This window comes from Hipposideros armiger, unplaced genomic scaffold (genome assembly GCF_001890085.2).
Source record: "Hipposideros armiger isolate ML-2016 unplaced genomic scaffold, ASM189008v1 scaffold_384, whole genome shotgun sequence".
Classification (NCBI taxonomy): domain Eukaryota; kingdom Metazoa; phylum Chordata; class Mammalia; order Chiroptera; family Hipposideridae; genus Hipposideros; species Hipposideros armiger.
In genome coordinates, this window is record NW_017731734.1 from 655,354 (window position 1) to 667,581 (window position 12,228).

The following is a 12,228-nucleotide window of genomic DNA, read 5'->3' on the forward strand; positions in this document are numbered from 1 at the left end:
ATTAAATAGCGAAAGTTAGGAAAATTAGAACTTTTCATTGATGATGATAGCTCAGTAATTACTTAAGAGCAATCAGACTAAGTAAATGATGTGAATGAACTTTGACATGGAAACTGTGATCTTATTTTCCAAATAGCTATAGGGTGTGTGTGTGTGTGTGTGTGTGTGTGTGTGTTATAAACAAATAATTCATTCCTCCCTCATTCCCCCCTCTCCCTACTTTTTTTTTAATATAATCAACACCATTCAGAAAAGGAACTGAAATAGGTTTTCTTATATTCAGTTTTATGCTTTTCAATATATGATCAGACTACCTAATTGAATCCCACAATACATCTATCAAGTAGGTGTTATCTTCAACACAAAATAAGACTATGAAAAATAAAGTGATTTATTAAATGTCACACAGTTAACTTAATAAAAGAGCTGCAACACAGGGCTTCTAACTCCTAGACACTGCCCTGTGCAAGTTAGCTAGCTTAATGACAAGATTTGGTGGAGAGTATAGGTAAGCTTAAGGGAAGGAAATATAACTGTGGCAGCAGTTCTAGGAAACATCTTCTAGAAATATCTTGGCGTTCTCCTCTCATCTGTCCTTCCAAGTTTACTGAGAATGTGGCATTCGCTCAAATGAAGAACCAACTCATTGGCACACAGATGGCTGGCTATCATTTCACTCAAAAAGAGTTGCTCTGAAATTGTTTGACTGCACAAACTAAATAGATAGCCCACTGACCATAGCCACAAAGGATGGCATTTCCTCAAGATCATAGAGAACGTAAGTAACAGAATCAGATCTAGAATCCATGTCTTCTGAAGATCCGTGTTGTGGACCCTCACCTTCTCCCTCTTTTTATTCATTTCCATCCTATGAGTCAACATCTTGGTGGTTAGCTGAACCCTGTTCTTAGAACCACTCATTGTTATTGTACCCGTCATTAGGACTCTGTAGTACACTGAACTCTTAATTCCTGGAATCATTACCACGTGATCATGACATCATAGAATTCTGACCATTCGGTTTCCTGATGTTTCCAAGCAAGTCACACAATGATAATGGGGAAGGCCTGGTCAAAACGTCGTGTACAACTGAGGTCCAGGCCGCATTTATTCTTTCCTCCTTCGTGACCTTCTTCAGCGGACTTCTCATCTTGTTCATTTTCAGGTTAACGTGGAGGGCCATAAAAAAATGGCAAAACATCAAGGGAACAGGATTTCTCCTGGTCAGTTTCCTTATTTGCAATCCTACTGTATGAAGCTGAGACAGGTTTGACATGTGCTTGTGTTTACAAAACAATTAAGGCTTCACTCAGCTTTCATAGGCTAATCGAGCCAGCCACTCTGATCTGGTGCCTTAGAAAGGGGCTGATCATGCTTGGGTGAAAAACAGGCCTCAGGTACAGGGTCTGGCCTCCTCTCCTACCACTTGGAGAAGAAATGTCTTGTATGGCTGATGATGTATGTTAGCTCTGGAAACAGAGGTCACTTCAAAAAAAAAAACCCCACAATCATTATGTCTATGCTTCTATTTTGAATTTTAAAATGACAATTGCACTAAGTCCTATGAGGGAGGCAAAAAGGGACACCAAAGTCACTTTCATAAATCCAATGCGCGTGAATATGTGTTCACATGTGTACACTGCCTTCCGTATACCATGTGAACACAACACTCTGAGGTGCACATGCCTACACATGGAAACCCATGTATACACGCACTTGCAATCCAGCCTCGAATGCAGAGACACTTTTCATGCTGAAACAAGCTTTTCAAAAGTGGGTGCCATTGAATAACACCTGGCAAATGATGATGACAAGAACAGTAGTATATTACCCAAATAAGACTTTGCTTTAGTGCTTCAAATAAAACTCTCAAATGCTATGAGTACATAATGGCTATTCTGTTACGGGTGGTCCAAGGCAAAGAGTTATATTATGTCTTGTGTGTTTTGTTTCCCAAACTTTGTTTATTTCTCTGATAGACTATAGTTAGTTTCCATAACAGAACACATTTCACCTGTGTATTATAATTAATATTGAAAAGTTGCTTTAAAATGTCTCTTAATGTTAAACACTGACATAAAATAACAGAATTTATAATAACTTACTAACTTTTTAAGGTCATGGGCAATCTCATAATATGGAATTCTGGTTTCTGCTTTCCAGAGATACCCAACATTAAAGTTATAGATTTTGTTCCTAAATGAGTTCACTCTGTTACTAGTTATTTCTATGAGTAGATTAAAGAGTTTAATCAGTGACATAAAAATTGGGGAAAGAATTCTAGGGTATTGACTTCTTAATACTGAATACACAAATGGGTATGGTGAATCTGCCTCCTTTCGTTTTTTCAATGCACAGCTGAATCGGCAGAATTATTTAATCTTCTTATGCTTCCACTCCCGGAAATGTATCTTCTTCCCGTTTCATTCATTTGTGTGTGGTTACAAAAATGTGAAAACCCATTTGTCCACAATTAGTTGCTGTGTTTTTCGCATTTTTCTTTGGAGGTAATTCATGTCTACCCTTCAGTCCAGAGGTACCTTTTAATTTCAAATAGGAGACAAATGTTACAAACTGTTAAGAAATGGGGTCCAAGCAACCATAATGCTATACTGTTCTGCTCTAGAATCTTGAGGACTTTGATAAAAGTTGAGCGACTTCTCAACAATTTTTTGTATTAATGTAAATTGAGAGCGCTGTACTTTTCTCTAAGCCTTTGGGAACGTTGACCTAATACAAAAATGTCACAAATCTGGGTACTGTCAAAAGTTCTTTTAAAAATTATTTGGAGAGAGTCATAATTTTCTCCTTAAATGTTCATTTTTTAAAGGTTTACTACATTTATAATATGATTTTATTACATCTTAGGGCCAATTTGTTTTTCCACAGAAGGCACTATCAATTTTATAATGAAATTCAAATGAGTGTCCTATATTCATGTCTTATTGAATATTTAAAAACATCAATTCTCAAACAACATTCCCAGAATGCACATGATGAGTCATAGATGTCAGAGGGCAAATCATTGATCAACATAAGAACTCTATAAATAGTCATTTAATGAGACTTCTCTTCTGCTCAGAAAATATGAGTAGAAAATTAAGTCATTTCAAAACCCTGGCCCCACATAAAATGAGCTTTTCTAAAACTCAGAGGGTCCAGTCAACATGAGGTGGTCAGTCCTAACTTGCTCACATCTTTCTCAGTGGTAATTCAAGACCATCACCAGACATGGAGGTTAGTTTAGACTCCAGCCTTTCCTGATTGCTTGTTCATGGGCAAGTCATTTAATTTCTCTATACCTCGGTTTCCTTATCAATATAAAATGGATTTAATCATACTTTATCTACATCATAGTATTATTATAAATTTCAACTATAAGAAGTAAAGGCATTCTGTAAATATGAGGAAGGATTATAATTTCAGCAGGATATGATACCAGATAGGAACTAAAAAGCAACATCAAGTTGTTAAAACTTCCCTTCTTCTTTTTCTCTCAGAAAAGTAATCATCTAAAAATGTTAAGTAATCACCTAAAAATCAATTTGTAATATTTTTTCTTTGTTCACGTATCTTGACAGTAAAAGCATAAGACAGCTGTTCCCAGAGCAGAAAAAAAGCATCCTGATCATTACAATAATGTCATTTTGAAGGGTCTGGGACTAAGAGTACATGAGAAAGGCGTGATGAAGACTGTAGAATTCAGAGTTAAAAAGCTGTGCAGAAGACCAGTAAAATGCAAACCCAGTAAAATTCATCTCATGAAATACAGAATGAGCAACTTCAGGGTTCCCTTGGTTAGACCAAGTGGAGTGATTTGGGGCTGATGCCACAGTAGGAGGATTTATCAACAAATATAAATCAGATTGCTTTCTCTGAGATCCAGCTCACACTCAATTTCTTTCTGTTGCTTCTAGAAACTAATCTTGTCAAAGATCACCATTAATAAACATTTTAAAAGTCTCCACCTCCATGGAGTATTTCGTGACCGTATAGAAATGCTGCTTTCAGCACAGACATTTGTCGGGCAAGTGTTGGTAAGTATATTTTCATTGTCACCTTGCTAACAAACTTTAGCCATGAGCATGATTATAGTCAGCAAATATAATTTTATCACCAGGTAAGCATCTAATGTTCCCTGGTGGCCTTATCTAAAATATCACCACCTCCCAACCACTGTCTCCGTGTCTACCCTCTCTATCCATTATTTTGCTTGCTTTTTCTTTGGAGTGAATATTATTACTTGGCCTTATATTTTATATTTATTGTCAGCCTATCTTCCAGAAGAAAAGCTTTATTAGGGCAAAGGTGGTATGCATTTTGTTCTCCTTGTATGGGTGTCTGGCATATAGTAAATGTCCAAGAAATGTTGATGGGTGGTGGATTATCTGGCCTGAAATGCACAGCTATTTTAACCTCCTTTATTTCTTCATTATACAAACTAATCTTTTTTTGCCTTTCTATGATATTTATCATTTTACTTTCTGTTTTAATCTGGGTAACTTGGATGTATTAAAACTCAATCCAGACATCACGTCCTTGGGGAAATCTTACTTTATCTCCATATTAGGCTAAAACGTCAGTCTAAGTTTCTATAATATGCATCGAACACTGTTATTAAAATTATCTATGCATATGCCTCTCTCCCCAGTGTACTGTGAGTTCCTTCAGAGAATAGATTATGCCATGGAAATTTTTATATCCCATTGTCTGGAAATAGCAGATGCTCTATAAATGAATATTGCACTGATCATCATTTCAGTAGTATAGTTTGAGCTGAAAAATTAAAAAAATCGGAATCTGTAATTTGAGAGTATACTGCCATCAGATGGTGGTATGATGGAAGTAGACATGTGAGCTAGAGTTTATCCTCTGCTTTTCTGTTAATTAGTGAAAACATTGCTCTTTTCTAATTGTCGTTTAATTCAGATATAATTAATTTTTAAAACGTATTTGGAAGTATGTAAGTAAAATTGCTTTGATAAAATCTGCAGGGGATGTTGACCCATCTGGAAATGTGCCTCTCCTTTCTCTTCTTTCTAAAGTTTTGCTCTTTTTTCTGAAATCCCTGTCAGTATGACCTGTTAGAGAAAGATTTGTGATTCTTTCTGATTATAACAGGGATTTCTTGGTTATCATCTCTTCAAATGTTCAAATCATGTTTGACTGTATGAAGATAATACTGGAAATAATGTATTAAAGTCACTGAGGTGAGGCAGAAGAGAACTTATGCCATCTACCAAATTTCCTTTTTTTATAAGGACACCAGTCTTACTGGATCAGAGCCCATCCTCATGACCTTTTCTTAACTTGAATACATCTGCAAAGGCCCTATTTCCAAACATGATCACTTTCTGAGGTACTGAGTTTTAGGACTTCAACATATCCTTTTGGGGGACACAATTCAACACATAACCATTGTAATGATAAATATAACCAACCTCAACCAACATATGACATCATGAATACCACTGTATCAAAAATGTAACTTCAAAATAATTAATAAATGAAAAATATAAGAAATAAAAATATACTGAAAACACATAGGTAGTAGGAGCTTTTTGTTTGCTTATCTCATATCAGGACATACTAAATAGAAAAAAAAATAATCATAATCATAAATAAGACCACAGTAGCTTAATTAATGAGAGCTGATTGAAATTATTAAACTCCATATGCTGAAAACAGAAATTAAACTTACAAGTGTCTACGGAATATTTGTAAAAATTCAGCATATATTAGGCCACAAAAAAATCCCAATTGTAAAACATACAAAGTACAGACAGATGACATTAACTAACAGAGTGCAATGAATAGGTGAAAATAATAAATAAACTCAGGGGGAAAAAAACGAATGGAAAACAAAGATCTTACAGCTAAGAATTTAAAAAATTTTTCTCTTTAATGATTCTTAACTCAGAGGAATCAAATAACAATTGCAGTATATTTAAAGTGTAAAGATAATGAAAACACCACTTTTCACCTACATCTAAAGTATAAGATAGGAGTGATTCTGGGTTAAATGCATAACAATAAGAACTTATTTGCATAAAAATTAAAATACATGAATTAACTATCAATCTCAAAAAGTGAGAGAAGTAAAACACATTAAATTTAAGCAGAGTAAATATAAAAAGAGAATCAGAAATTAATGAATTATAAAACAGCTGATGATTATTTTAAACAAACTTTAAACTAGAGAAATCAATAAATAGCTAGTCTAACCAAGGATAAGAGGGAAAAAAACAAATACACAGGAAATAAGACATTAAAATAAAAAATAAGTACAAATAAAAAGGAATTTGAAAGATAAGTTTGCAATTAAATTTGAAAAACGGATGATTCATTAAGACAATATAAATGACCAAAACTGACCATAAAAGAAAGAAACTTAAACAAACCAAATATTTAGAAGAATTAAAGATGTTGTCAAAGACCTATATTATCATCACCAGAATCACCTCCTCCTCCTATGGCAAGGTCTAGTGAACCAAATCTTCAATGAGTGGCTTTCTCTAATGCTAATTAATTAAACAGTCCCAGGACATAGAAAATAAAAGAAAGAAAACAATCACTTATTATTTTCAATGAAGGCACACACTGTATCTATATGCAAACCTTAAAAGATAGCAAATCAAAAATATCTACAGACTAAATATATCCTTAATGCTCTGGGGGAGTATTAAGGTGGACAACCACCTAATAATGGAAGAAGAAGAAAAGTAAGGGGGAGGGACAGGAGGAGAGGAAGGTGAAAAAGGCAAATAGAAAAAGGAGGGGAAAAAAAGATGGAAAATAAGGAGCACAAGGAAAATTCCAATAATCGAAGGGGAAAAAAATATTATCTTAAAACAGAATACCTTCTATAGATTCGAACATGGCAAAGTATTAATCACCTCTATGGGCTTTTTGTTTTCATTATCACAAGGTATGGTTTTACAATTATCTGTGGGAGATTTTCTTCTTAATTTAGTTCCAAATATCATCCTAAACCTAAGCAATCTGTTCTTTTTTTTTTTTTTTTTGTCGGGGGGGGGGGGGGGGGAGTAGTGGGTATGCTGTTAATTGTATAATAAACTATGTTTCTCTGTTGCTGTGATGGCTAGAATATTTAGAATCAAAATTATGGCTCATCNGGCTGCTGGCCGCTCACGCTGGCTGCTGGCTACACACAGTAGCCCATGGCAATCCACTGCCACAGGGACTGCAGCCCACGCCATCGCCGGCGACTCATGGCAGCCCAGCTCCAGGTTGAGCTGTTGCCCAGCATCCCAGCTGCAGAGGCCAGTGTCACTGGCCCTCACATGTGGGATCCGAACCGGGGCTCTCTGGCATCCCAAGCGAGTTCTTAACCATCGCGCCACTCGGCCGGCCCAGTTTTTATGTAGTTTTATATTGTTATTTATAATCTACAATATATTCCTTGCCATTGTTATTATCTAACTACATAATATAAAGCATCATACAAACACTGAGGAGCACATCATAGAAATTCTATAGTCAGGAGTTTAAGTGGTTTATGGATAATTTGCTCTCCATTCTAAAGAAGGGTCAACGAAGTGTAAAATGTCAGTAGTGCTTATGATATGCTATATGTTATCTCAACAACTTTATGAGGTAGGTACTATTATAGTTCCCATTTTACAGATGAGGAACTAGAGAAGTTGAAGGGATTGCTTTAGATTACAACTGCTATTAAGTGTCAGAACCCAGATTTGAAGTAGAGCACATGCTATTTAACCTATGATATTATAATATAATATATTATATTTGAGCATTTCAGGAAGAGAAAGATTATAAGCAGTCCCAAATGTGTTATAATTCAGACCAATCCCTGGAGTAACGCTCTCTTTTGGCAGCTTTCTCCTTTCAATTGCTTTGTAGGTTTGAGGTTCTTAAGAGCGTTGCGGCTGCTAGAACTCCCTCAAATCTTGCAAATTCTGAGAGCCATCAAGACCAGGTAAATGCTAGCCCTGCCCACTACTCACTTACTGATTTGGATTAGGAAATTAACATGTTAACTAAACCTTCAATTCAACTCGTTTCTCATCAGAATTTCAGTGCAAAAATCAGGAAATCCCGTAGCTCCCAAGGTATCACTTATTCACTTTTTCCCCTTGTATTAACATCACACACTGGCTGCAAAGTTTGTAGTTATTTTGAAGGTTTTGTTTCTTCTTTGTTTTGTAGAGCTACAGTGTGTAAGCGCATTTAAGGTTTAATTCTCTGCCCGACCCCCCCCGACCCACCCCCCCAAGTGAAAAATCAAAGCAATTCAGAGAGAGGTTTGGATTCTATACATTTGCTATTAATGACAGTGCCTTTACTGGCTAGGAATGTAAGGCAATTTGTCTAAGCATGAAAGCTGCCCAGTGTCAATAGCGAACTATTGCTTACAAAAATAGAGCCACCCAATGTCTCAAGGAAAAAAAAAACAAACAAAAAAAAACTCAAGCTATTATACCTTTGAGCAGCAGTACTTCTAAAGTTTGAAGCAGTTTGGACTTACGTTACCTTCTCAAAATCTCCATGCCTCTGTGTTCTCACTAAAAGCACTAAATGCTACATACAGGCCAGGTGGATTTCCTTGCTAAATGTTTATGCATGATGGAGAAGTTAAGATCGGAAGCCTCTATGCTTGTGTGACAGGTGGCCCTGCCTGAACACCACAGAGATTTNAATCCAGCTGCCTCTAGTGGGCTTAGGGCTGCTCAGCAAGAGGTATGGGGCACACCAAGGCCAGATGCTGCTTGTTTGGAGTTTGTGAACCTTTAAGAAATTTTAGGAAAGTCCTCAGCATGAACCAAGATGGGCTGTTTCTATGGAAAAGCCAGTGGAAATGCCTTGGGTGTGCTAGAAAGTTGGGTGGGAGTGGGGTCTCATCAAATCACCAGGGTGGGGCTATCAAATGGTGTTAGCCACGTTGATGGAGATTCAGATATGATGGCACCCATGTCTGAACACTGGGACAGAGGAGGGCTCAACAAAGGTACAATAGATTCGGCCAGCACTTCTGTCTGGGAGAAAGATTCCCCTCCAGCCCTCAACCTGAAGCCAGACATCTCAGTTTGTCCCCATATGTCCCTGGCACCTTTTGAGCTATTGCCCCAGTGCTGAGCTCAGAGTGAGTGAGTCCATCAGAGAGTAAGTCTGTGCGTGGACCCTTTAAGAGGAGCACCTGGGACCCTAGCCACCCTCCATCTCACTCAGCCACAATCTCTGCTGGTTCTTACAGCCAGAAGTTATGGGGACTTCTTTCCCTGTCACTGGAACCCTGGGCTAGGAAGCTTAATGTGAGGTTAGGATTCCTTGTTCCTCCCAGGGAGACTGTTGCAGCTGAGATATGTCTTCCAATTTATAATGGTCATACCATTCTACATCTCTGCCCTGCTTACCAGTCTCGAGGTGGCTTCTTCTGTATGTCCTTAGAAGTAGGGCTTCAGTTCAGCTAGACTTCAGGTGATTCTCAATGGTGGCTGTTCTGTAGTTTAGTTGTAATTTTAATGTGGTTGTGAGAGGAGGAAAGCAGTGTTTACCTGCTCCACCATCTTGACAGGAAAGCCCTGTAAGTGCTGTTTCAATGTCTTCTAGCACTTAAGGCCACTTGAGACACTAAGCTCTTGTCTCTCAGCTCCAAATTCAAGCTCTATTTTCTGCTTTGTGATGTGAGGCCAGGACTCAGCAATTAAACGTCTCTTTTGCCAGCTCTCTGATGCTCATAGTTAGGCTCTGTTAATAGTGGGTACAAGAGGAGATAGGAAGCCTAGAGGAGGAGAAGCGAATTGCCTCTCCTGTGTTTTGCATCTGTTTTTTTAAGCCTCACCTAATCAATGGCTTTTCACTCCTGTGGAAGTACTTAGATCCTGTTTCTAGTTTCTCCCCAACACTGCCAGAACCAGGCTCACAGCATCTCCTCAGAGGTGGTCAAGTCACAGTCCCTTCTCCCAGGTCTGAATCTCAACTCCAAAGGGCACCTCTTGTATGGTATGAAATATCGAAAATCCTAACCTCTTTTTGTTGATCTCCCAGCCAGTGTTGGGGTGTAGCTTCTTGTAGTTACAACCTCTGTGTTACTCCCATATTCCCTTTTAGCCTTTTTAACCCTCCAATACTATTTAACAGGTTTTTAGAATCTCACTAAGTATACTAATTATAATTTTTTAAAGTGTAATTACATAGTCTATGTTAACTCTTTCATTGGAGGCATTTTGTCTATTTTACCTGCCTGACTCTCCTGTTTTCTTACATTTCCCATGTAACTGACAATTTTCCATTTTCCGTTAGTTCACAGGCTAATATTCATAAATGAAGATTTAGAGTATTTGTAATATCCCTTGTTAACTGTTTTGGCCTCTCTTTGTATTCTGAAGACACCCATAACTGTCTACCAACTATATAGGGGATTTTAAGCCCCACTGTGGAATTCAAAGTCTCAATTTACCGTGTGCTTTTTCACAAAGACAACCCTGGAGGATAATGCCATGGCCAACAACTCTGCAGACAAGGCTCTCTCTGGATGAGGTTTCGAATTTTTCCGTTTATTTTTCTCTGACCACTTTCCAAGGTGCCTCTGAGAAAAAGAAGTGTTGCTGCTAGCTAAAAGGATCCTCCTTAGCAACTGCTTGGCCTCAGTGTCTCCTCTAGACCCCTCTGGATCTGTGGCCATCTTCAACCTATACCTCAGGTGGAGAGCTTTCTATCCCTGCCAAACAGCCAGCGCTTCTAAATTTTGCCCTCCACCCCAACCCAGGAGAAATGTACAGGTCTTTTCAGACTTATTCATATCCCCTATTTCTGCTTGACTCACTGAATAGTGTTCACAAGCTTTCAGCTTCCAGTGCCTTCTTTTGGTTTGGTATACATTTTACTGCTTCTTATATATTATTTCTGGACAATATTCTTTAGGTTTGTGGCATGACATTGCTATTATTCTTAGTTTCAATAAAACTAATTTTTTCTTCTTTTTTTTGTTAATTTCTGTGGCTTGGAGAGTGTAAACATATGGCCTGTCACCATCTTTCTGAAAGCCTGTCAATATGTGATTTATACTTGAAGAATCACTTATGAGATTTAGTAAGAGAGAAAAAATATATAGTTGTATGTAAAGAGAAGAAAAAAGATTTCATGAAAACTATTTATTAACGGTTATCAACATGCTGATACATATCCACTCCCAATATTTTTCCTGAGCTTTGGGCTACATTCCTAACTGGATATCTCTGTGAGACCCACAAACTTAGTAATAGCTCATCAACACTTATCTTAGATGTTAAAATGGAACATACAGTAAGAGCTACGACCCCAAGATAATAGATACCAGTAACAAGTTCCATGCTTTAAGTAAGCTACAACACTGCCATGTACAAAGCAGTTGGAAGAAAACCAGTTAGTATCTTACCCAATCGCATATAAGTTAGGGTAAGTTGGAAATAGAAGAGGTTTTTGGAAAAGCTGTATTGTGGCAGAGGAGTGAGAGTGCTTTTCTCTCATGTCAAGCCTAAGGAAAGAGGCTTAAGAGATATCACTCAGAAATTTCAGTTTGTATCCCTTGGAACTTTGGGGACACAGAGGTCTGACATGTGGCTCATTTGTGATAAGGGACTATCCCGCTAGCTTCTCCATGACAAGCCAGTTGCCACACTGGAGATATTCTATCCTTCCAGTGTCTGTTGGGGCAAAGAGCACTTGAGCTGGCCCGTAGGCTGAATGTGGATGCCATGTGAGAGTCTTCTCTTAATTGCTCAAGAAGGCATCTGGAGGGTAGGGATTCCAGCAGAATATAGAAGTGTGAGGTGTACTTAGGAAAGATTTGTGAGCAACCAATGAGAGAATATGCTTTCACCCAATTCAAGGGAACCACAAATGGGACACTTAGCAATTAAATATGATCAAGACTGCAACCCTTTTGTCCCTCCTTTTGAGTTTCTTATCCCCTTAACTTCAGTCTCTTTTCCTAGCATGTAAGTTAGAAGATACCATACCATCTTCTAAGATACCATATAAATTACATATTAATTATCTATCTATTGTTAAGTTCCATAAAGGCAGGCATCTTTGTATATGTCATTCACTGATGTATCCTAATCACTGAAATAATTTTTGGGTCATGATAGGTACTAAAGACGTATTTGTTGAATTTTAATATGAATTTAACTGGGATCTCCAAAAAGCAATGAAACACTTCTCCCCATGAAGCACTGACCCACAATTCTGGAGAGGTCAGAGGTA

General features: G+C 37.6%; 1 protein-coding gene across 1 annotated transcript in view; it reads left to right on the forward strand.

The window, feature by feature from the left end:
- The first annotated feature begins 1,028 nt into the window (after positions 1-1,028).
- The window catches only part of KCNU1 (potassium calcium-activated channel subfamily U member 1), a 117,866-nt gene continuing 106,666 nt past the window's right edge, over positions 1,029-12,228 (forward strand). The window contains exons 1-3 of the mRNA XM_019662958.1: positions 1,029-1,223; positions 3,918-4,037; positions 7,860-7,960. Of these exons, the coding sequence (XP_019518503.1) occupies positions 1,029-1,223; positions 3,918-4,037; positions 7,860-7,960 (416 nt within the window). The remainder of the gene's footprint in view (positions 1,224-3,917; positions 4,038-7,859; positions 7,961-12,228) is intronic.